Source organism: Cynocephalus volans, chromosome 5, assembly GCF_027409185.1.
Source record: "Cynocephalus volans isolate mCynVol1 chromosome 5, mCynVol1.pri, whole genome shotgun sequence".
Lineage (NCBI taxonomy): Eukaryota > Metazoa > Chordata > Mammalia > Dermoptera > Cynocephalidae > Cynocephalus > Cynocephalus volans.
Window position 1 is genome coordinate 142,778,668 of NC_084464.1, and position 26,290 is coordinate 142,804,957.

The following is a 26,290-nucleotide window of genomic DNA, read 5'->3' on the forward strand; positions in this document are numbered from 1 at the left end:
GTTCAAAGGTCAAGTCAGCTGTACTCTGGCCTTTTAAAATTTATACAAATAGTAATTCCATTTCTTATATAATGTGCTGCTTCTCCTACTTTGATGCATTCCTGTGTCTTGCCTGAGTTTGGTCAATTAGGCAGATACATATAAATTAGCAACCAATTAAAGTAATGACATAACTTTATATACAGAGTATAGCTTTGGTGCAATTAAATTTAATTGAGGAAATTGAAGATGACATAATGGAATGAAATAAAACCTATTCAGAATTAACTATATCATCTGTGTTTAGGAATAAATGGTAGAAGTCTAATGAATTTGCTCTATAGTACAAACAGAATTGTCATAATTTAGTGCATTCCAGAGAAGAAAGAAAAGTAATATTAAATTAATTTAATCCATACCAGTCATGTGTAAAAAAAAGATAAAAGATATGAATGGAATTTGGATACATTTCCATATTTGTGGAAATGAATTCTAAATCTAAAATGACTAAGTAAATAAGTTATAATTTCTTGACAGGAAGAGCAGAGGAGGTGGAGGAAGGATACAGAAGGAATTAAATAGTAGAGAACATTCTAGAGGAACAAACACTGAGTGACTTCAGAATATCCTTGGAATGTTTTTTAATTTTGATGAATCTCTATTTATATTTCTTGGAGAGATATGATACATTTGACCACTTCATTTCTACATGTGATGTAAAATAATAAGAGCAACCAGACTGCTAAGATCCCAAAGCCAGATGGTGTATATGTGTGTCATGCTGAGTTGATGGTTTGAAAGTGCCAGCTCTGCAGAATGACTGGAGCTGATAAATACTTCAAGGTAATCCTGCTTAAAATCTCCTTGTGCATCTCCATATAACTTTTACATTTTTAACAGTTAATTTAATGAATTTTAAGTTGCAACAGACATCATGATACCTACAGGCAATAGTAAAACACATAAAATGTCTCTTATGGAATTTGTTAATTGTCAGCTCAAATCAAACTCTAATAAAATGGCAGAAATCTAAAGTGGTTTAACAGTATTGGCAAACTACTTCTTAAATAAGCAAATAACCTAAAGTTATTCCATGCTTCTTTCTAGGGAATTATAGACTGTTTTCATAATTTTCAGAGATTATTTTTTAAAGATTAACCAGTGTGAGTTAAAGAAATAATAGCAAAGCCCAAAAATTCCCTTTCTGTCTCCTTATGTTTAGAAACTAGGAAAAAATCATTTTGTGCTACTTTCCTTCCCTGATCTCTACAAACTCACTTTGGGGAAGTCTTTTAGAGCAGTTTAGGTGAGGTGGGGGCCTTACTCTAGTTGCAAGCAGGGGAGAGCTAGTAGAGAGGTCTACAGAGAGTGACAGCATAACCACCAGGTAATTGTGCTGTGTTAGACTACACCATTGGATAAGAAGATAAATCAACTGTAGAAATGTGTAAGACCTCATTTATATGTATAGTTAATTGTATAAATTCGGCAAAATGTTGTTTTAGACTGTTACTTATATTTGCAGAAATTCTTTTGTTTTTCTCCTCTCCTAGAATATGAGATTCTGTTTCTTCCTTTTCTTCTTTGTTTTAAGGTTCTCTTCTATTCCTATTTCTTTCCTTCCTTTCATTTCAAATCTTTATAAAAGCATGTTTCTCAAGAGTTAGTGAATCATTTATTTATACAAAAACATTAATTGAGTAATTTAGCTCCATGTTAAATCAGCATCTTCCTCCTCTATTTTGAAGGTCTGGTATTAGGTACATAAATATTTAAGTTCATTATGCCTTCTTGATGAATTGACCTTTTTATCATTATAAAATGCTCATCTTTATTTTTAGTAATATTCCTTTTCTAGAAACTTACCCTTTGATATTAGTATCGCTACTCCAGCTTTCTTATGATTAGTATTTGCATCCATTTACTTTTAACCAATTGTATATTAATATTTACCTTTTTTTTTTTTTTTTGGTTATTTTGTTAAATCCAATCTGAACAATCTCTGCCTTTTAATTGGAGACCTTACACCATTTACATTTAATGCAATTATAGGCATTGTTGGGTTTAAGTCTAATATCATATAGTTTTTTTTCTTTGTCCCATTTTCTGTATCTTTTCTTCAATTCTGGCTTCTTTTGGATTAAATTAATATTGTTAGTATTCCATTTTATTTCTACTATTAGCTTATTAGTTGTGATAGACAGAATATCTATAACAGCCCCCAAAGCTATCCCACTCTAATCCCAGGAACCCGTGAATATAATGAGATATAACTCCTTTGATTGTTTTATGGTATGTGGCACAGTTGACCTTAAGAAAGGAACTTTATCTAGGTGAGCCTCATCTCATGAGCCTTAAAGGCAGAAAGCGTTTTCAGGCCGATGGCAGATGAGGAAAACAGAAAAGAAAGTCAGAGAGATTTGAAGCATAAGAAGGGAGGAACCTATCCAGAACTTTCACAGAGTCTTTCCACTTTCAACACGGAAGTTTACAAGAAAAAGTGCTCGTTATGTTTTCTAAAGAGTTAAAATGACTACAATTGTATCTTTTGCAAATATCTCATCAGTAAATTATTTCCAGTAGAAGCAACCAGAAAATTCCTCCTGAATCTATACTTGGTGCTAAATGGGTTTGACTGAACGCTAGGAATATATTTTCTGCCCTTTCCATAATTTGAATTATCATTTGCCGAGCTGTATTATAGCATGCTTCCTGCCTCCACTCATTGCTTTGGATCATCAATACTTTACTCCCATTATAGGAATTTCACAAATTATTGATCTATAGATCTTCAGTATTTTCCCCTTGCGATAGTCCAAGTAAAACATAGCTGATGTAAGTGATTAAATTTGTCATTGATTTGGTAACATACAACTGGTAACAGTATACAACTGGTATAAATGGTAACATACAGCATACAACATACATTTTTTTGGGAAAATGGTGTGGGTATCTATATTGATATTACTTTTGAAAGATTTTTATTTCATAAATACTGAACAGCTGAGATGGAGGTCATTTAGTTCAAGTTTGACAACAGAAAATTGCTCCATATCAGAGTCTTGATTATTGCATTCAGTTGATTTCTTTATGGCTCAAGGACCAGCTTTCTACCACTTGCTTTGGTGGAAAAATGTCTAGATCTAAGAGATTAAACCATGGAAAAGTTTTCTTCACATTTAACCTAATTGTCTCGTTTATTATTCAGACTTCTTTTGTTGTCATGTCTTACATGTTTGTTAAACCTCACTAGCCAATATAGTCAGACCACAGACATGATGCTTTAAAATAATGGACATGCCAGTTTGATAATTGATATTGTTTTCTGTTGGATCTATTTTTTTCCCCTTGCCCCCTTTTTTTGACATTTTAAAAATTGATTATGCACATTTGTGGAGTACAAAGCTGACTATCACCAACTGTGCCCAAGATGTGATGATCCGATCAATACTATCAGCATGCCCATTATTACCACAAATTGCAATTCCTCCTTTTGGGTCTATTTAGAAGTGTGTGCATGTATATTTTGCACTTGTCCTGAGGTGAGCAAAAATGGAAGTAGTATTTTTAAGATGATTTTTCTCACTTATAATACCAAGTTGTAAAGACCTGACTATTTTGTATTTGTAGGATGAGCTCTTTACATGTGCTTCTGATCCTTTCTAATTGTGTATCATGTTGCAAATGTGTAGCTGGTTCGCAGTTCCACAGCTTGCATCTCTCTAGATCTGATGGACTAATGCTGGCTGTTGTCTCCCTACAGGTTATCCAGGCTGTCTTTTTTGGCATCTGTGTGCTCACTGACCTTTCCAGTCTTCTGACTAGAGGAAGTGGGAACCAAGAGCAAGAGAGGCAGCTCAAGAAGCTCATCTCTCTCCGGGACTGGATGTTAGCTGTACTGGCCTTTCCCGTTGGGGTTGTGAGTATGATGTAGAATGCATTTAGCCACATAAGAAACTTGGGTCTTATTTCTGATTTCTAAGAGATAAAAAGAAGGCTCATTATAGGAGGTTTCTATATTAGTTTGCTAGGGCTGCTGGTATCAGCATTTGGAGGGCGTAAACAACAGAAATTTATTTTCTCACAGTTCTGAAAGCTGGAAGTCCAAGATCAAGATGTCAGCAGGGTTGGCTTCTTCGGAGGCCTCTGTGGCCACGGCTCGTAAGCGGCTGCCTTCCTGCTGTCTTCACGCTGTCTTCCCTCTGTGCCTGTCTGTGCCTTAGTTTCCTCTTTTAATAAGGAGACCAGTCATATTGGATTAGGGCCCACCTAATGACCTCATTTGACCTTAGCTACCTCTTTAAAGGCCCCATCTCCAAATACAGCCACATTCTGATGTTCTGGGAGTTAGGACTTCAACACAGGAATTTTGCGGGGACACATTTCAGCCCATAACAGTTTCTTAAGCAGCCAAGTTTGAAATGTATAGTCCTTTGGTCATCCATTCTAGTATTTTTGAATTTGAGAGAGGAAATCAGCATTAGCTCATACTTCTCCACTTAACCAACTGTGCCACTAGCTAGTATCACTTAAGTAAATGCTGCTTAATGTTCAGTGTGTTCTGGCGTCATTGATTTTCATTGTGTTCACTTAGATTCCCTCCATAGCTCAACTTCCTTCACGAGTCTGTTAATTTTCTATCGTCTGCACATAAACCATGTTCCTTGAAAGGCCCCATGAGACTACAGATTTTACCCTGAGAACAGGCAGGAGAAGAGTGAGAGAGCTCATATATCTCAAATTGTGAGGACTGGTAAGAGTTTGTTACCTACTTTAAATTCAGACCTTTCTTTGCCAGCTGATTTCTGGGAAAAACAGAAGCCCCAGTGACATGGGCTGGCTCAGGCACCAAGTCTAAGGTCTATTGTAGGAAGAGTCAGAAAGTTGTTCTTTAAATCCTTCCAATGGCTCTTACTCATACTTGCCAGGTATCTTGGTCTAAGACCAATTTGGTCTAAGACACATACTTGCTCTAAGACCAATTAGTAGGCACCCAGATTGTCAATGAATTGCTTTTTCTATGTGTTGATTTATATTTTTTTGGGTGAAATAGTCCTTAGCTCTTGAGAACAACACAAGGGCTAGGGAAGCAAGATAATCTGGTCACCCTCCTCTTCTCATTCCTTCACCCTTGTCTTCTGAAAACCCAAAGAAATGGGTGCTCAGACTGAAGCCATACAGAAAATTGCTCAAATTCTGTTGTTTAACATAACAGAGTTAAATGCTTTACATATTTTTAACATTTTCTTTTTTGTCCTTCCCGTATAAAATTCAAATACTATCTGAATAGTCATCTAAGGGAACATTTCCATTTGCATAAAAATATTATCTAGAAAGCGTAAGTCTCTCTCTGTGTGTGTGTATATGCATATATATACAAATATACACACACATATGCGTGCACACTCACACACGGGGTTTTCAAAAAGTTTATGGAAAGATTTGTATTAGCTTTAACTCTATTTGTCCATGAGCTTTTTGAAGTACCCTCATATACATTTTTATTCCTTACTCCCTTGGAATTTCTATAGGAGTGTCACTACCTCTGGAATTCTTCATTGGCTAGAAAGAATACAATAATAATACAATAATAATACAATAAAAAAGTAAACAGTAATACAGTATTAACATGTTTTCTCTTAGCTCCACCTCTCCTATTATGTGGTGTCAAACCATGACTCTTCAGGAAAGTATCAATTTATACTGCTGTAAATTTTGCCACTGTCCTCAAAGGCTCATCACATAATGCCATTTAGAAGTGTTAGACATTCCTTTGCGGGAAACTTTTTGTACCTGCTTGAGACTTGAGGTATTTGTCAACTTCCAGTGTCCTTCCTGCACTTAGTCTATGTATGCTTCATGGTTTGTAAGGCACGTGGTGGCTTTTTTGTTTGCTTATTTATTTTGTTACAACTGAGATTTTCTTCCATATTTTACTATTTTTTGTTGGCTTGTCTATGTTTTGGAAGAAGGGAGAAGAATAAAAATACCTTTTATTCCCCTCCCTACCTTTTCCCGGAAGTCACAGCATGACATTTCATGACGTGTGTGCACCTTTCCTAGTTGATAAGTCCTCTGACAGCAGACTGGCCTTCAGAGACTCCCCTGCTTACCAGCACCTGGGAGGTGATCAGCATTAAGTTCATAGAAGAAATTAGACACTCAGTAGTGAATCAGAGATGTGCAACTTCACTGATTCCTTTAACTTTCCTTTTTTCTTGCCTGCTGATATTTTATAGTCGCTAATTTCCAATCTTCACAGTTCTCCCTGTTACTGTGAGTAACTTTCTCCCTTATAGTCACTAGCTTATTATTTTTCCTGAACTTTTTGAAGTTCGTTAGGTTTCTTTCTCTCCTTCTCTCTGTCATATTAAGAAGAACCTTAGCATTTTCTAGAAACTGCCTCATGTTTTCCACTGTTGGTTCTTCTGTTTCTATATTGCACTGTCATTTGACTTTTTGTATCTATTTACCCAAATTTCCACCAGATTCCTCACTCTAATACACATTTATTTTGAGGCAAAAAACCTGATAAGTGGCTTTTCCCCGTTTCCCATTAATTTTATTGTCAAGTCATATTTACAGAGAATATGCATTTGGCCCTCCAAAATTTTTTTCATTAAAATATTTAATTGTGTGATTTTTTTCGCCTTTCTTTCCCTAAGGTTATTTCCCAACTTTCCTTTCCAATGTGTCTATCTTTGCTGTGACTCCAGAGGCTTCCCCCTCTCCTTCTGTACCTTTCTTCATATCCCCTAACTGCTCAGAAGGGTCTAGAATCCCACTGTAGTTTTATTCTTATGACTGAAGGCTTTCTTCCTTATTAAAATGCAGACCCTTTCTGGAGCAATGCCACAAGGAATCACTTGAAGAGGCATCATTGTTACTCTTCCTGAGGCTTCTGGCCTGGAAAGGGGGGTGCTGGGCCTGGAATGGGGATGCTGGGCCTGGAGGGCCCATTAAGGATGGGAATAGCCTTAATGTTCAGGACCTGGTGGACATGCAATTATACCTGCAGGAATTTGTAGTATAAAAATGCTATTATGTGTGTAAATGATTAATTATAACATTTATAAGTAAACGCCTTTTGCCATTTTGGTTAATGCAGTCAAAAATCCTAAAGGGTGACACATGCACGCCCCTTCCCTGTACCGGGGGAGCATTGGCATGGCTGGAGCCTCCTGCAGTGGAAGGTGCAGAATCCCCTGTGGTCCTCAGAAGCCCTGCCTGCTCTGCCGCCCCGACAGCCTGGGGACGGCCAGCCACGCTTTCCTGCTGCTTTCTGCCGGCTTCCTCCACCTCAGGGCTTTTTTCTGTCAGTCAGAAGTTTCCCAGGAGAGTGATGTTATTTTTGCTTCTTGGTGCAGGCAAAAAGGCAACGGGCATAAAAGAGGGCAAAGAGTGGTGACTGAATTTATGACTTCCACTCAAATTTTCCTAAGAGACCTCTTGGCCCTGAGCTTTTCGTGGTGCCCCCATTATCTCTGTCCCTTTCTCTCTCTCTCTCACCTCAGCTGAAACTATGGCAGCAAGAAGACATGGCTGGGCTATCTAGCATTTGTATTTTCTACATTAATGCCTCCTTCAGTAACAAGGTTAATTGAGAGTTGACAGTAATTGCTCTATGTGAGCATGAAGCACTCAGTGTGATTTGGTGACCCATGGACCTAATGCATCTACTTCATGGTATCTCTTTATCTCAAGGATACATAAAAATGATGAAATATTCCAATCAAAGAGAATTGGAGTAAAGTTTTGTTTCAGTATAACCTTGAAGAAATCAGGCAGGGTGGCTTGCGTGAACATAGCACGTAGCATCCTGATCTGTGCAGATTCCCATAAATGCCAAGCTGGCCTTGATTAGGAACACTAATGGCCGGAAACCACCACCACTCCCAAAGCCTTGCAACTCATTTTGCAGGGATAACCCAGGGGAGGCTCTTCTTACCATGTGCAGTTTATTTCTGAACCCTGTCACCCTTTTAAAGAAGCATTACAAATAATTCTATGACATTATGTGGTCTGGAAGCACTGAAGTTTATTAGGAGCAATCAAACCAAGAATGCCTTTTGTCTCCTGTGAGTTTGTTGACTTTTGTACTGGCAGATACTATTGTACTTAAGAGAGTAGGCCTAGGCTTTTAACCAAAATAAAAGGGGTGAGGGGCTGGAGGTGAGTGGTGAAAAAAAAAATGCGTATGATGAGTATGAAAGGGCCCCTATCATAAATCCTAAACGTTGTCTTCAACTGCTGTCCAAAGAAAATTATACACTTTCCATTCATTCCAGTCTGTGCATCCTGTTTATTTGTAGCTGCTCAGATTGAATAATACATGTAATCCAACGTTGCCACCTCACCAGTGTCCTTGGTGCTCGGGTTGCTTGGGGTTGCTCTAACCCCAGTGCTGGCCAGACCCATCCCCCTGTGAAGATGAAGAGGTCACTCTGAGTGGGTCTGAAGAGGCTCTGGAGCTTTGGATCTCTTCTATTATGGGATGGGTGTCCAGAGTATGAGGCGCCAACGAACATGTGCCTGTGTAAACTTTTCTGGAATTTGACCTTCTTATCTGAATTTAGTCTCAAAGCTATTTGTTAAGTAGCAGTTTCTGGTGTTATAATCAGGTCATGTAAAGACTCGGTGAAGGTTTCATATGCACTATCCTATTCTAGAATACTTTAATATGTGTTTGTACTTGTGATGGGGAATGTATGGTACCTGCTTCCTTAGGAAACATAGGGAAAATGGAATTTAAAATCTCAAATGCAAATTCAAAGAAAAAGTTTATTGCAGTTATTTTTTGAAAGTGATTCCTGAAAGTCTTCATTTATTGACATACTGGCTAACTCCAAACTATGAATAAGAAAAATTTTGAGATGCATACAAGTTTTAGATAGTCATACCTCTACAATTTAGAAAACATTATTTTCATTACTGATTTTTAAATGTGAGAGATTGGTTTAAATGGAAAACAAGTATATCAATTAATATTAACTACTAGTATTAATGTCTGCTGATGTAACACATAAAGGAAGGGAATTTGATTCTATTTGAGATTGTAAATAAAAGCAAATGTCTTAATATTAAGGAGCAAGTTTTTTAAAAGCACATTGCTTTATTCTACAAACTCTGGATTTAACTTAAAAATATACTTAATATCTGCTGATCCTCTCTTTATTAAATTTTCACACAGGTACCCAAAATCAAGCTCTTTTCTATTTTCTTTAAACCTTAGCTGATGTTTTAAGTTTAAGTTTTTTTAAATGCCCGTTTTCTTTCTTTTCACCTCTGAAGTTAAAAATACAATATTAGCTAGGTCATATTTTATGGTAAAACCCAGTTCACTGTTGGTAGAGTCAGTCATATGCTTGGCCCCTGCACTGACATAGGAATGAGAGTTGAGTTTCTCAAGAGGGAATGAGGTGAGGATTCACTCAAGATCAGTAAGCAAAATGAGCCATATTTCCCATATTCCCATTACCAGGAGTAAGGCTCAGAAGACTGTAATTGTCTAACCTAGGTGAGTGGTCTTACAATTATTTTTAATAGCCTTTTCAAAAGACTAAGGACATAATATGATTAGACAGATGCCCCTGAGAATGAACCAGGTTGCTTTCAATCATCTTAATGTTCCTTTCTCCTAAATGACAACAAAAGATTTCCTGCCCAAGTGACCTATTTGTACACATTCATGGTAACCCAGAGCAGTCAGCTTTCTTAATGCTTGCGAGACAGATTCCTTAAACACAACAAATACTTACATTTTAACAAAATCTTACCGTAGGTGCCCACTTTTAATCACACTGAAGGGAAAGCCACACATTTACATCCAAACTGTTCAAAGGACAGAAGTTCTCGTCAAGTCAATAATTGTTTGTGGATACATGGAACCTACTGTGTAGTAAGTACTGAGTGCTGGAAGCCAGGATGTTGTTGACTAGGAATCCGCCTTGGCCTTCAAGGGCTTCACAGTCTAGGGAGGGTGACTTTATAAGCTGTATCAACAAGGAGATTTAAAATAGGGCATGATGAGTAGAGCAGTACATGTGTCTAAGGTACAGAGAAGTGGCCCTGAAGAGGAAGGGGTTAATTTTAGTGGGTGGGAGGTCGTGGAAGACTTCCCAGAAATGATGCTGTGTAAGCTCTGTTTTAAAGAATGACTAAAAATTTATTGGACGTAGGAAGAGTAAGTTCTGGTGCTGTAGGGTGACAATAGATAATAATATTATAAATTTCAGGATAGCCAGAAAAGAGGATCTTGAATGTTACAACCATAAAGAAATGATAAATGTTTAAGTGATACATATGCTTACTATTCTAATTGGATTATTACATAATATACATATGTATTGAAACAACAAACTGTGCATATACAATGAAAAATAAATAAATCGGGCCGACCCAATGGCACACTCGGGAGAGTGCAGCGCTGGGAGCGCTGAGGCTGCGGGTTCGGATCCTATATAGTGATGGCTGGTGCACTCACTGGCTGAGTGTGGTGCAGACAACACCATGCCGAGGGTTGCGATCCCCTTACCGGTCAAAAAATAAATAAATATATATATATATATAATATATGTATATATATTATATATATATATATATAAAATAAATAAATATAAATAAATAAATAAATAATAGAAGTAATTACACATTAAAAAAAAGAACTTATCGGATGTATAAGTGAATGATGCTTTTAGCTGCAAGTAACAGAATATCTCCAGATATTCACCTGGCTCACTCATTTCATTCAATCCTCTGCTCAAATGATCACCCCTCAGCAAAGCTTCTGTGAATAATCTATATGAATTAGCCTCCCATTATTCTCTATTCCCCTACCTTGCTTCATTTTCTCTGTAATGAATTCCACTACCTGGCACATCATATGTTTATTCTTTTATTTGTGTAGTATATCTTCTCTGACTTGGTTCATAGTCTGTGAGGCCAAGGAGATTGTTTGTTTTATTTACTGTTGTATCCCAAGCAGTAAGGGCAGTGTCTAAATAATTCAATATTAGTTGAGTGTCATCCATCCAACCGTGGCTTAAGCAGTATATTTAATATCTCACAAAACAAGAATCCTGTAGACAGTAGTTTCATGATGGCATTGCATTATCACAAGAGGCCTGGGCATTTCCTGTTTTCCACTCATCTATCTTCAGAGTGTCACCTTTTCGTCCTTGAACTTGCCATCTACAGCCTCTGGAGGATTGATAAAGTGCCAGGCATCACATTCTTCACAACTATGTTCAAGGCAAGAAGAGGAAGAAGCTCTTAAGGAGCCCTTCCCACATGTCTGTCTCTTCATCAGGCAAAGGCATCATTTCCAGAAGCTTCACTGCAGATTTCCCCTTAGGTTTCATGGGTCAGAACCATCACAGGACTATAACAGCTGCATGGGAGGCCAGGAAAGCAAGTAGAAGCAGAAGGAAATGAGGTTACCATGAAGACTTAAACTAATTATGATTTGTCCTTGGGGACTGGGCACATTGCTGCCCAAACAAAATCAGGAGTTTCAAGAAATATTATAAGTTACAAATTTCAAGAATAACAATAAAGTGTAAAGTAAGTAAAAACTAATAAGATTTTAGGTAATTTATTTTTTGCTTATGTCAACATGAAAAATAAGTACAGTAAAGTTGATGAGACTAATATGGACATTTTCTGTTGAAGCCAAGAAAGGCAATTTTTCCCATTCATTCCCTACCAATACCATTTTTAGTGCATTCTCACCAACATTTTGATAAATGACTATCTAAATCTGACATTTGAAGAAGTCGTCAAAGTCAGATTTCTTACACAGTTGATTAAATTCTTTATGTTTAATTTCTGAAATTTCATACAGAATGTGTCAGAGGTGTCCCTTGCTTTAGACCACCAACTCAGAAATGTGCACAACTGGGTTCAATAAGTAAAAATCTTCCTTTAACATTCCCTTTCGCCCCCGAGAAATTGTAGAAAATTATCATGCCCTGTATGTCATTTAGAGTTCCCACTCTCTCTGGGTAAAAAGGTCACAGAAACAACTCAGAAAGTGCAGATATCTTCTTCCCATATTTAGATTCGTAAGTAAAATGTATATTTGAAATTTGAGATCAAGGAAAGGTAGAATTGACTTTAAGTAACATTAATAATATGTGTATATTATAAAGTAGATGTATGATTCCTGTCCTCAAAAATACCACCCCCAAAACCTGGACCTTATTTATGTCCTTGTTTTAGGAACCAGTGACAAGATGCAACATTATTGTTGATTAAAAATAAAAAAGGACGTATTCATTTTTCTTCTTCCTTTGCATATCTCCCTCCCTCCTTCCTTTTCCCTCCCTTACTCTCTTTCTCTGTCTCTGTATTTTTCTTTTTCCCGTTATCCCTCCACCCCAACTATTGCTTTCTATGTAGAAAAAGAAACGATTTGCTATGTGGGTGTTCCTGAAATTACTACAGTCCCTGTGGGTGTTTTGAGGCAACTCTTACCTGCTTTAGCTGGATCAAAGTATGCTGTGTTACATCAGTTGATATAAAAAGTAATTTTCCCTCCAAGGAAGGAGCTAGTGGACCTTCCACCTACACAAAATTTTTTAACTTTTAGTTATGCCATGTGATTACCATGCTAATGACTTGCTTATTAATGGTGTGCCCAAATTTAAAGGCATGACTGGAGAGGAGTTTTATTACCTCACCACTTGATCTTACAGAGATTCCTCCCTTCCGTTCATTTGCCTTAAAAATCAGCTACAGAATAAGAAGACTGCCTTTATATAAGCATAAATAACTAAACAGAAAGAAGCCTTAGCACTCCCATGGCCAGAGAATAATCTGAACATGCCCATGCCCAGAGGATTGCTGTTACAGTGGAAGACAAAATTAGCATTGTGTCAACAAAGGAAAAGTCCCTCAGATTCATCAATGTAGCAACATTTTTGACTGAATATTCAGAAATGCTACCTGCAAGCCCCCTCTTCACCATTACCTCGGAGCTCTAAAGAAGACACCACACTCCCAGAGGCCTTTGCTGCTGCCTCTGGTTTGGGTTCTCAGCCTGTGAATGAGCAGTTCCACTTGCACTTCCCGAGACTTCACACCATCCCCCTTCCCATAAAACAACCCAAGAGCCTGAAAAATCTTGTAATGAGAGCTGACTTACCTTCCATAGACCTTCTGGCAAATTTAGTTAATATATATTGAATGCTAAGCACCAGTCACTATGTTAACAGCTATCACATGGTTTCACTGGCTCTAGAAAGAGTTTTCTATAAATGAGGCATTAGGCAACAGGAAGTCACTCATCCCTACAGATTGTGATGCTGGCAAGAGCATTGGGGCACCTTGGGGTGGGAAAGCTGCCACCGTCTTGGCTATAGCAGCCAGTTCTTACTTTGCTCTGTCCTATCTACAGAAAATGCCTGTCATATTGGACCTGGTCAATAATGTTTGATGAGCGACATTTGTGCTCCATGAGTCTCAAGCCAAAAGGGTAGTCAGGGAGGAAAAAGAAAAAAGAGCTCTGGGGGTGGAAATCACCCACATGAAGTAGGTTTCCTTTGGATCCCCTGGCTCTTTTCACAGATCAACATCAAAACAGATGTATCTCCCTAATCTTTGCACCTTCCTGAACTGCTGATCCTCAAAGTAATAAGTATAACCTCCTGTCTCTTAATTGACAGAAGAGTTCTTCAACTACAAAAACATCTATAATTGGTCAGTAATTCTAGAGGGGTCTAGCAGAAGACAAGGAATTCAGGTGAACCAAATGCCAAGAAGAGAACATCCTGAAGGCAGACAGATTGCTGATGCTTGGGCTGCGTATTTGCAGCCATTTTGATTCCAGAGATGACCATTTACTTCTAACTCCTTCTACTTTACACAGCATAGATCACCACAGAAAAGTTTAAAAATCAAAAACCAAAGTCCACACAAATCTCCGCAATAAGCATTTGTTACTTTTATAATAAGATAACCCCACAGAAAGGTATTAGAAAAGCAATCTTAGAAATTCTCACATTTGGGAAATAGATCACAAGCATATTTGCAAATGTGTTCCCATTTAGACATGTTCATGCTCTGACTTTAAAGAGCAAATTGTCCATAGAGGGAACACAAAGGGATGTTGACATTTTCTTGATATGATACTAAGACACAAATACACCAACCTCTCCAAAAGTTCTTTCCCCATTGCAAACTATGTACAACACTTGCTACATAATTTCCTAGTTTGTTTATGCATAAAATCTAAACTAAACAAAACACAGAAAACCTTAGGCTTCTTCCTCTCCTAGCTCCACAGCAATTAAAGAGCACTGGGGCAGCCATTTGCAGGTGCCCAGTGTGCTGGGACAGTACTCGAATGTCCTCGTAGCCCAGCACCAAAACACTCAGTTTTGTTAGTCTATTTCAAGATCATCCTTCTCTCAGTAACTGATCTCATGCTACCTCAATGATTATAGACTAAATCAGAAAGATAGGTAATTTATGATGAGAAGAAATTGTCAGGCAGACTAAAAAATCGTCAGAATACCCTAGCTGTTCCTATAGACAAAATCACTTTGAAAAAGTCAAAAGGGAACCAGAAGATTTCTGGATGAACTTGAAACCAAGGCAAGGAGTGGTAATTGGATAATATTAGTGGAAGGTGGTCAAATTACTATAATCTTATGCATCCTTTTGCACCGTAGGGCTTGACATGCTAGGTCGACCAGAATGCTCCTTTGAGGACTAGGGGACCCTGTCCTCCATACAAAGTTGGAGATGTATTCTTGCTCTTTAATACTCATAAGTCTACTCACTGTTATGACTGCTTTTCTTCTGTTAACATATCTTTGTTGGTCAGGCTATATTTCATTTAATTAGACTCCAACGTCCACTGTTATCATAGTATTCTGGTCTATAGTATATGCTGATACTACACCCAAGGCACTGAATGTAGGCACTCATTAACACAGTCATCTGACAAAGGATACTTCTACAGAAGGATGATCTAATTTATCAATTAACTTTTACTGGATTAGATTAAATTAGGTGTTTCTTAATTTTATTCTCAGATGGTACCTTTAAATTCAAATTGTGGGTAGCTGGATGTCTCACCTATGTATTACAGCTACCCTTTGGGATATTCATATTAATGTAATTTTATCTAATAACTAGACCATGGTGCCTTTTTATTAAAAAGAAAAGAGAGAGACAGAGATAGCAAGAGTGTGATTATTCAGTGATTTTATGATGCACAAAGGTCCGAACAGTTTTTTGAAAAAGAAACTTTAATCAATGCTAATTAATTGACAGTCATTCTCTAACATAATAAAAATAGTCTTGTGTGAAGTTTATGAATATCTGTTTAGTTATTTATTTATTGTCACTTGACAGAGAGTGAAAGAAGCCTTGCTTTATTTATTTTTAAGTGGAATTCAATTTTAAGTAGATCTAACTTTGAACCCATGAAAGGAGCGTTGGTTATTCAAATGCTAAAATGACCGCCTTATGGGATAATCTCACCGGTCTAAGGCATAAAGCAACTAAATGTGGTCCTAAATGTAGTCAAAAGAGTGTGAGCTTTGAAGACTGACAGAACTAGGTTCCAATTCTGGATCCAGGACTTTCTAATGCAGATTTTATAAACTCTTAAAAACCTTGGTTGTCTAATGTGAAGAGTGGGCTCAATAAAACCTACCTCACCTGGGTTATTCTGAAGAACACTGAAAAGCGTAGACTGCGTAGATCAGTATCTGCCACAAGACAAGCAGTGAAAGTGTCAATTTCCATTCATTTGCCCTAAAAAATGGCCTCACATCACAGAGAATATTGTGTTAGATAACAGCATTTATTATTTATAACAGTGATACTGTCACATTGCAAATACTCATTCCAAAGAACAGAAGATACAAGTTCTTAAAATTTCCAAGGTAGGGCCATGCCATCCAAAGTCCCAGAAGGAAGTCTTATGGTTCACAAAGTCAGTAGCATAGTTGAAGGTAGGGAGGAAGACTCAAATACTGGTTAAAGGCTTCAAGGGAAGGCTGGCCAGTTGGCTCAGTTGGTTAAAGTGTGGTGTTGATAACAATAACAAGGTTAAAGGTTTGGATCTCCTTACCAGACAGCTGCCAAAAAAAAAAAAAAAAAAAGGCTTCAAACTAACTGCTAGCTAGAATTTACAACATAAATTAGGAATGGGTCTGCTCTACTAAAACTTTCTTACCAAGGATTTCCAGCTTAGTTCACCTGGGGATTTTGGAGGGAAAAGCATAATATGCTGTGAGAGCACATGCAAGGAAAAAGGGCCTGAGTCTAGGGCAGCTCAAGGGAGGCTTCTTAGAGTGTGTGATGTTTAAGCTCCCATCTGTATGGTCAGGGTGGGCTGGGTGGGATGGTGGGAGGCATTCTGGGCAAAGGGGGCAGCATGTGTAAGGGCCTTGTGGTTAAAAGGAGCTCTCAAGCAGCTCAAAGGGACTAGTAATTAAAAGAGCATATAAGAGTTAAACAGGCTGGAGTTACAAGCAAAGGGCTGTGATGGACCAGGGAAAGAAGTCATTACTTCTGGCAAGAAAGGGGGGGGGACTGTACAATGAAAGTAACAATTGATAGAGCTTAGATTTTGAAAAGATTTTTTAAATGAATTTCAAGCTGCAGTTATAAAATACACCAAGTAATGGACATGTGGAAAGGTGTGATGAGTTTGGGAAGCTATACATAGTCTGGTGAATGGGATACCTGGAAGAAGCTGGAAAAAGACTATACAGAGAATTTGGGGCTGGATCACAAAGGGAGTTTTGATTTTTATCCTGCAAGTAAGGAGGAGCTGTTGGAAGTTTTTAGCTGAGAAGTTCTTCAAAGTTAACTGTGAGGCCAAGGTAAAGCATAGATAGAGTTAAAACTGAAGCCAGTGAGTGTAGCCAAGAAGCTACCGCAATAGTCCAGGATAGGGGCAGAATAGCCTGGAACTGGGTAAAGGCAATGGGACCTGAGAGTGGGGACTGTCAAAGATACTATTGTGAGAGTAAGTTCAACAGGGGACCTCAGATCCAGGGGCTTCCCTCCTGGTAATTTATTCCTCTGAAGTACTCATACAGGTGCATAAACAAATACATATAACATCCACTGCAGCCTTATTAGAAATTGGACAATTGGAAAGAATGTACATATCCATTGGTAAAGGAGTGCTTAAGTATATTATGGTGCATAATCATACGATATCTCCTTAAAATATTTTAAGTTGGAATAATTGCAGAAGACTAGCTATACTATAGTATGATGTAATTTTGTAAAATAGTGTGTGGAGTACATTTTACATGCATAGAAAAAGATCTTCAAAGATATCTTTTCTTTCAACAAGGATTATATCTGCAGGCTGAGAATGCAAAAAAAAATTTACTTTTTATACATTTCTTTATTACAAATGTTTTGATGCTTAAAAATGTCTGTCTGTCTGTTGCACGTCTACAATGGACGGCATTATCTTAGATTGAGTTCCCTGTGCACAGGCTTTGAGGTGGAGAACACACACTGAAAAAAGCAGCTCTTGGGAGATACACCCATCAGGGAGTAAGGAAGACAGCAGTGGGCAGAGAGGGAAGCTGACCCGCATTGCAGCTGTGACTAGAGCTGGGATGGCCCTTCAGAGTTGTCCTAAATTGAGGCATTGGGGCTGGGTCTTTGTATCCTTGCATCAGCCAGACATTGGATTTGAACTGTTCCTGAACAGGGAGCATGACCTTGGCCATGGCAGTTCCCTGAAGCTCGGGGTAACTCCCAATGAAGGATGCAGCTGAGAACTGATGTTTCTAACAGCCAGGGGACGGATGCAGGGGCCCCAAAGAGGGGATCTGGGAGAAGCAGGACAGTGTCCATGACAGTTATTTGGTATAAATTTAAAATGAATTTTGGGGCGTTGTAGACTTTGCTTAACTATCACAGCTTAGCTTTCACTAATGCAAAGACAAAGGAAGAAAAATGATAATCTCAGTGCAGAAAATATTCAATGAAATTAAACCTTTTTGATTAAAAAAAAACCCTTAGCAATTAAGAATAGAAAGCAATTTATTTAACCTGATAACAAATACTTTCTCTGGCCTGTTCTTCCACTGAAGATACGACCCCTCTGTGGACCAGGCTCCTCAGGTTCAACACCCTTCACCACTTTGCAGGGGCTCAGGCCTTGTTGTCCATCTCCTTGGCCACAATCCATAGAATGTTCTGATTCTGATATTGATATTGGCCTCCAGGGCAGTCCTAGTTCTGGTTTTTTCTCTATTCTTTTTTTTTCCCCCCCCCTGTATGTTTCTTTCTTTCTTTCTTTCTTTCTTTTTTTTTTTTCTTTTGGCTCCTAGTGATTTCCCTTCCTTTCTTCTGTGCTCAGAAATACATTTGACAGTATATTTGTTGTAATTTATTTAGCACCTAGTGTTTCACCGCAGGAAGGTTTTTCGGTGTATCTAGTCCACAGTACTGCAGAAAGCGAAACCCCAACTGTCTTCACCAAAGGCATTTTTTCCTTTTACTGCTCCTAATGTGACTTTTCGTTTTATTTTCTATATTTTATTTATTTCTTAAGTTCTTTTCACCCGCCTTTACCCTCTTCTCAAATGCTCTATCTTAAGTCTCTGTTTTTCTTCTTCGACCTCTTGTCTTTAATGGAAAATTGTATGATCATAAATTATACCTATTTTGGCATAATTTTCCTGGTTTGTATTATTTGGTTGCCTTTTTTAAATTATATTCCTCTTTGTGTCTCTTTTTGTGGTATCTACCAGTACATTCCATATTATTTCTGTTCTTGTGATTACTCATCCTTAAATTGGTTTGTTCTTCCTGAGCCAGCTATCCGTGAAAGGATAGAACTAGAGACAGGCTAGGGACTGAGCTAAGACAGCTTAAATTTCCGTCTATTTTCCATCACTGCCCTGCCCTGGAGAATGGCTTCTTTCTGGGCTCAACTCATTTCTCTCTCCTTGGCTCATTTTTATCACAACCCTATACATGGTCACACAACTTTTGGCCTTCATCAAGTGAGCATGAGCTGCACATTCAGGCTGGTTACCACTGACCTTTGCTCACTGACCTTGACATAGCCATATCCTGCTCTTGCAGAAGTGACACACTGGCCTGCTTCCATATTTAGCATCATCACCTCTGACACCTGAAGCCAAACAGGGATCAGAGCACTTCCCCAACGCTCCCACACATCAAGACCTTGTGTTCCCTGCAAGGGTCATTTAATGTCCCTCGGGATGTGCCACTTGTAAAGCTCTCTGTTCTGCTCACTAGACCAGAGAGCTGCAGGATCTTGTTTCCTTCATCAGAGTCTTCCCGTGTCCTTGTTCAATTTTCCCGACACTTGACAGCCTTTTTAAAAGGTGATGTTTGGATTATGGGTATTTCCTACCTTCATTAGTTTCATTTCTGTTTCTCATTCTCCTCTTTCTTGTTTGACTTCAGGAAGGAGAGCTTCTACTCTTCCATCTGGATCTAGCAGCCTGGGGAAGAATTATTGTAGGATGATAGAAGAGTCAAACAGGTTAACAGATCTTTTATTTTCCCAATAGAAGAGCTGAAAAGGGATGGGCTGTAAGAATAGCCTGGAAAGAAGGAGTTATCTTTCTTACATACAGAAGGACAAAAAACCACAGAGAACATAAAGGAGAAAGTTTAGGTCAAGAAGGAGAAAACTGAGGGTGTAAAAAGTTACTCTGTCCAGTGGAAGATGTGAAGTCTGGCACATACAAGGAACAGCAATATGCTTTATGCATTTATTCAGCAAATTTTTATTACATACATGTATATGCCAGGCAGTGGGGAGACAGCAACGAACAAGGCAGACAGGTTCCTGCTCACTGACACTTGACTTTCTCATAGAGGAGTCAGACAGTAAACAACTGAACAGCAGCCACAATAACACAAAGAGCCTATTTCCCATCAGAGTCTATGGTAGAAAATAATGGAGCAGTGAGGGCTTGCATGCAGAGGTGCTGTTTAAGCTAGACGTGAAGGAACAGAGAATCCAGCCATGTGAAAATGGGGGAGGAGCATGCCTGGCACAGAGAAGAGAACATGCTATAGCCCTGGAGTGGGAAATGACTTAATACTTTTTAGGGACAATCAAATTGCCAGTTGGAGTTTAGGAAGCAAGAGAGAATGTGGCACAAGCTGAAGTTGGAGAGAAAGGTAGGAACCAAACCGTAGGGGCACTTGTAGGAGTTGGGTTTTTATTCTCATATTATTTGCTTAGTCAACAGAGATAATTAAGGATCTAAATGTAGATAAATATAGATAACTTATAAATCTACCGAAAAGATGGCAGTTGAAAGCCATGAAAAAAAAGGTACAACATCAACATGTGCTTTAGAACCTCTCTGTATGGAGATTGTGCTGTTAAAGTAATTTGGGCAGGATGTGTAGCACAAAAAATGATAACGTTCCTTGCAGACTCATAATTAGAAGAAGAGGACGTCCTTGTCACTCTTCTAGGAAGGCGTGCTAGAAACTAATCATACTCCAGATTAAAAAGATACTGTGACAGTTTGGAGGGACCTATGCTTCACTGTACATTTCTGAATTTGAAAGTATGGTTGAGGGAAATAAGCCAGAAGGAGAGGACTTAGGGACTCAGGATGTCCTAGATCTGGGAGGTAGGAAGACAAGGGCCATGTCAAACGAGACGTTCATTCTGTGCCTGGGGGTCATCAGATAGCACCCAGGACACACAACTGATTCTCATGCCCATGCTTCATGTGTTCAGAAAGAGAAGTCACAATTGGAACCATCTCTAAAGATTACCTCTAATCAACATGGGACAGCAAGTTATGAAAAAGAGACCTGGAAGCAAGGTAATAGAGCCCAAACCAGAATTTAAATTCTTTCCTGTCAGAAGCTGGTAAAGTCTGAGTACTACTACATTAGTTTTAAATGGGAAAGCAATTTTATAGGATCCTATCCTGTTGAAGCTGAAGACTTTGAAGCTGTATTTGTTTATGTCCTCCCCTCCTCTCGTCTTCCTTTCTTCCCTCCTTCGACACTGAATGTTTGAGATCATGCTACATGGCCTCAGTAGACAACCTGTAGTTAAGTGACTCTTTAGCTTTCTTCATGGCAAATTTCTCTGCAACATCCTTTTCTTTTGAATTGGTTTTACGAAATTTCAAAGAGTTTCCCATTAATGGATAATGCATCTTAGAAGTAGTCTAGAGCTGAAGTTTCAATTCCAACTGGCCTCCATAGGAGAGACTCCTTTCAGAAAGAGAACTATGAATCCAGTTTTCTTTTGACATTAATTCTTAATAGTCCCAAGGGTTCAGATGGGGCATTAATGACTAGCTGTCACTCAAGTATTTTGTCTCAAAGCTTGAAGGACTGGAAAGCGACTGTGCTCTTCTCACTGTCAGTTCAAGTACAGTATTCTCAGTCCTGGCAGCCAAGAAGCAGCAGGTGCACAGTGAGGGATAGCTGGCCACTGGTCCTGGCCAGGAAAGGAGCTTCTTTACAACAGTGGGACATTTCAGTACCACTCAGCCTGCCCAACAGAAACTATTTTTGTTTTATATCCATGCCCTGGTAGTAGGGTTCAGACTTATTTTGGGTTCAATGATGACCGTACTGTCAAGAGGATATCAGTGCAGGATGCCAAGAAGCTACCATCTGTGCTGTGTTTATATCTAAAGAATTATTTACAAGACTGATTACTCAGTTAGCTGTGCCTTCTGACCTTCTAGTGTTACACTTATAAAGGTGACTAACACTTTCTTGAAAGTCACTTTACTTTTAATAACCCATCTAATTCCCTCAATATGTGGTAGGGGTCAAAGTATTGATCAAAGTTCTACTGTCGGGTAGTGACTCCATAGTGCTTTACATGTGGTAAGCAGCCATGAGTGATCACTCACGGTGAACAGAAAGTAGCTCTCAACAGTGCTGTGTCAGTTAATGTTTGACAGCTGGCTCTTCATGGAAAAAGTAGCCAATTTATAGCATTTTCCAACTTTATAAATTCAAAAACTGAAATAAAATGGAAAATTACACAAAAGGTGAAAATGTGTAAAATCAACTCAAGAAAAAGTAGAAAGCCTTAATAGCCCTATGTTTATTTTTTTGAGATGAGTTTACAATTAAATCTGCCCACAAGAAAAATGGAGAGTTCAGATGGGATTACTGGAGGTTTATCAATGAGGTAAGCAATAAGTAATACCGATCTTACACAATGTCCTTCAGAAAACAGGGGAGGAAACACATCCCAACTCATTTTTTTGAGGCCAGCAAAATTAGATGAAGACATCATGAGAAAAGAAAATTACATATCAGTATCCTTCATGCAAAAAAACATCCTTTACAAAATATCAGTAAATTGAATTCAACTATATGTGTTTATAAATTATAATACATGGTGACCAAGAATGAAAGTTTCGTTTGACATTTAAAATCAGTTGATATAATTCACCATATTAACAGAATTAAGGAGAAAAGCTATATGACTGTCTCAAGATATGCAACAAACTCATCTGAAAAAAAATCAGCATACATTCATGATGAATATAAACAAGGGTAATTCAAAGAGTTTGTGGAAAAATAGAATTAAAAGTCAATAATCTTTCCATGAACTTTTTGAAGTACTCTCATTCATATATTTGTGTGTGTATGTGTGTGTATACACACACACATGCATACATGTCTCCCAAGTAAATTAAGAGTAGAAGAGATCTTCCTCAACTTTATAAAAGGCATCTAAGAAAGACCTGCAGTTAATATCAAACTTAAATGTTGAAAGACTGAACACTTTCCCTAAGATAGGGAAGAGGCAAAGATGCTCACCCTTAATCATTTCTATTCAACATATTGTTGTTAGTGCAATAAAAAATGAAAAGAAGAAAGAAAAAGAAGTAAAAGGCACACACATTGTAAAGGAAGAAGAAAAACTGTATTTGCAGATTGTGTAAGCATAAAAATCCAAAATAATTTCCAAAATAACAACTAGAATTACTAAATGAATTTAGCAAAAGTATAAGATACAATGTCAATATTTGAAAATCAGTTATATTTTTTTAAAGGCTAGCAACAAAGAATGTAAAAAATGTAATACTATCTGCAATAGCATCACAAAACATGAAATACTTAGGAATAGATTCAACAAAATATGTGCATTATCTGCACACTGAAAACTACAAACATTTCTGAGAGAAATTAAAGAAGACCTAAATAAATGGAGATCTAAATTATGTTCATGTGCTGGAAGACTTAATGTTGTTAAGATGTCAGTTCTCCCTAGACAGTCACAGTGAGAATTCTAGCAGGATATTTGTGGAAATTAACAAGCTGAGATTCTAAAATTTAAATGGAAATGCAAAGGACTTAAAATAGCCAAGACTATTTTGGAAAGGGAGAACAGAGTAAGAGCATGTGGTAAGCGGAGTTCTGACATGGCCCCAAGATTCTGCCCCATCCTGCATGGGCCTGTATAATCCCCTCCCACTGAGTGTGAGAGGGACCTGTGAATACGATAGGATGTCAGTCTCATGATTAGATTAGGTTATATGGCAAAGGTGAAGAGATCGCCACCAATGGCTCCATCCGAGACTGAAATGGCCTCATGCCCATGTGTGGACAACCAGACTAAATGTAAAACTTAGGTCCTCACCCTACAGAAACAGATGCATCTTTCCCACACCTCAGGTCAAGGCAAACACAGTTGTTGTATAGTCTACCTTTGGGGTCAAACCAGGGGAAGATGCCCACCTGCACATGCCCTGAGGCATCCTCTAGTCTACTTGGGCAGGGAATCACAAGGGCACAGTTAGCCGGGGTGTGGTCTAGAAGGGGAGGGTGCAGACTCTAAGAAGACAAGCTACTTGGCCCAGGGATCTCCTCATTCCATGGAGATGGAGGAAGCTCAAGGTGGCGGGAGTAGGGCCTCCCAAAACAGGCATCTCAAACATTAATGTGCATATGAATGACCTCAGGATCTTATTAAAATGCAGGATCAGAACATATCAGGGTGAGATTTGGGGTTCTGCACATGTCACAGCTCTCAGGTGACATGGGTGCTGCTGATCCATGGGACCACACTGAACAGCAAGGCTGTACAGCATGGGGCAGTACTACCATGGAGCCTGGCAGTGCGTCCCTGGCGCTGAGGCATATAATCAGCCCTAATTGGATTGGTGTCACTTAAAGTTGTAAGATCTGTGCAGCAAAAAAGAAGTGAAAACAGAAAAGGCTATCTTTAATAAAGTGTCCACTATATGTCACTTGTAGTTTTATATCTGATATCTGACGTAATTCATTAGCAATCACCCTTCCTTGGAACCAGTTTAGAAATGCTGGGGTCAGTCACTTCAAGATGGTCTTGATTTCATAACATCTGTCATAGGGATCTTCTCTCTGTCCTAGTTACCCAATCCACAGTGCTAGGAAACCCCCCAGCGTCCTCTTTTTCTAAACCCTCTTTTTCTAAATCCTCTTTTTCAAGGACCTCACAACAACCAGGAAAACATTCTGGTTGGTTCTACTACAAAAGCATGCTATTAGACCTCAAATGAGCCATGGTAAATTCATGATAGTCTTCCTTTTATTTTATTTTATCTTACTGACTTCCTAACGCATTTTTCACAGCAATGCCCCAAATCATTCCATAATTTGTGCTCAACCCTATTTCCAACTGTCAGCAAAAGTGCTTGCATCCCACTTTAAAGAAGGGAAGAAAGCTTCATCTTATTCACAGCCCTAATCCCTTTCTTCTCTGGGGCTTTGCTTTAAGTCATTCCCTGCCGTTCTCCATTTGCTCTGACTTCTAGCGACTCAGAACATTGCCTAGATCTCCTACTTTGTAAAATCCTATGCACCCTCCTTATTCCTGTTGCTTTATCCCGCCCTCACTGCCCACTGTCAGGAACAAGGAGTCTTCTTTCACTGCCTACACCTGCCCCTGGGACCACCTCCTTAATCTCTTGCGATCTGGGCTTTACTTCCAACAAACTACCAAAACCACCAATTTGAGGGTCATTCAAGGGGAAAATAATTAGCATGGTTTTTACTGTCATGCCTATAAAAACACAGTAAGTTTTTAATTTCCTTAGCAAATCCTTTCTTCACAAAACAGGACTAAACTAAGTGTGTTGTAGATTCTATCTGTATTATTGGCCAAATTAGTGACAGCAAAATTAATGAAGTTATAGTGAGGTTCCATTTATGATATGGGAAACCTTATATAAAACAAATGTTATTAAAGTAAACAACCGGAAACCTTAATTTCTCTATTTGTTGAAAGGAAAAATGCAATAATCTGTATTCCAGCCTGCTTTATGGAGATAATGTTGAGAGTTAATATAATAAAGATTTAAAATAACTATCACAGTACACCTTATAAATGCAGTGACCATTAACATTTAGTACATTTGAAGTTTGAAGTGGAATAAGTAATCCAATATTGTGGATAATTCAAAAATTGTTCATTGCACTTGGAAAGTTATGATAGTTAACTTTAAGCTAATAATAGATTCTTATTCTTTATTTTTATATTATGCATTTACAAACTGGCGGCGAAAATAGTTGAATCAAAAGCAAGATAAATAACTGGGGATCCCAATCTGGTATTAAAACTATGTGTGTAATCTCTAGTTGCCTATTATAATTATCATCCATTGTGTTTTGTAAAACAATAAAGGTTTGTAACTTCCTAAATTTTAAGGATTTTTTTTTTCTGGCCAAGATTACCCATGTCGTAACTGACATAATTGGAAAAGTACTTTGGAACTGTTCTGATTACTAACCTTGATCTACCAAATGTAACCAGGTATTTTGTAAAAAGTGGCATTAAAATATTTATTATTTTTATTAATAAAATGTGGGAGCATGGATGACTTATAATTATAAAAACAAAATAAAAATCACTTCCATTTAATATTCATGTTGCATTTTTTCATTCTGCAGTATTTTTTATTTTGAGATGTCACTCTACAGAGACTTTGATCCCTCCCTCTGGGATGGATTCCTTTTTTATGCCACATTATTTGGCATTTACAAAAGTACACACTTCTTCGTTTAAATTTATTTGCTGAAAGTTAGGACCTTGGGCCATTCTTTTATTTCATTTGAACTTCTTTTCTCACCATTAATTTGAAGAAAGGTAAAATAATAAATTGAGTACTTTAATCTCTTTTGATGATTTTGTTGCTGAAGGGCCAAAACAAACCTCTGGAACCCAGATGAACTTCTAAATTATTCCAAGAGAATTAAGAAGCTTCCTTACCCTCCACATATCCTGCTTCTCAGTACAGCTAAAGCCCTTGCTTAGGTTGTATAAATTAATACATTTGCTGGAAATATGACTTTTGGACAT

General features: G+C 38.1%; 1 protein-coding gene across 2 annotated transcripts in view; it reads left to right on the forward strand.

Moving 5' to 3' along the window:
• The window catches only part of AIG1 (androgen induced 1), a 241,701-nt gene that overhangs the window by 53,827 nt on the left and 161,584 nt on the right, over positions 1 to 26,290 (forward strand). For both annotated transcript variants that reach the window (XM_063096498.1, XM_063096499.1), the window contains exon 2: positions 3,743 to 3,898. In XM_063096498.1, the coding sequence (XP_062952568.1) occupies positions 3,743 to 3,898 (156 nt within the window). The remainder of the gene's footprint in view (positions 1 to 3,742; positions 3,899 to 26,290) is intronic.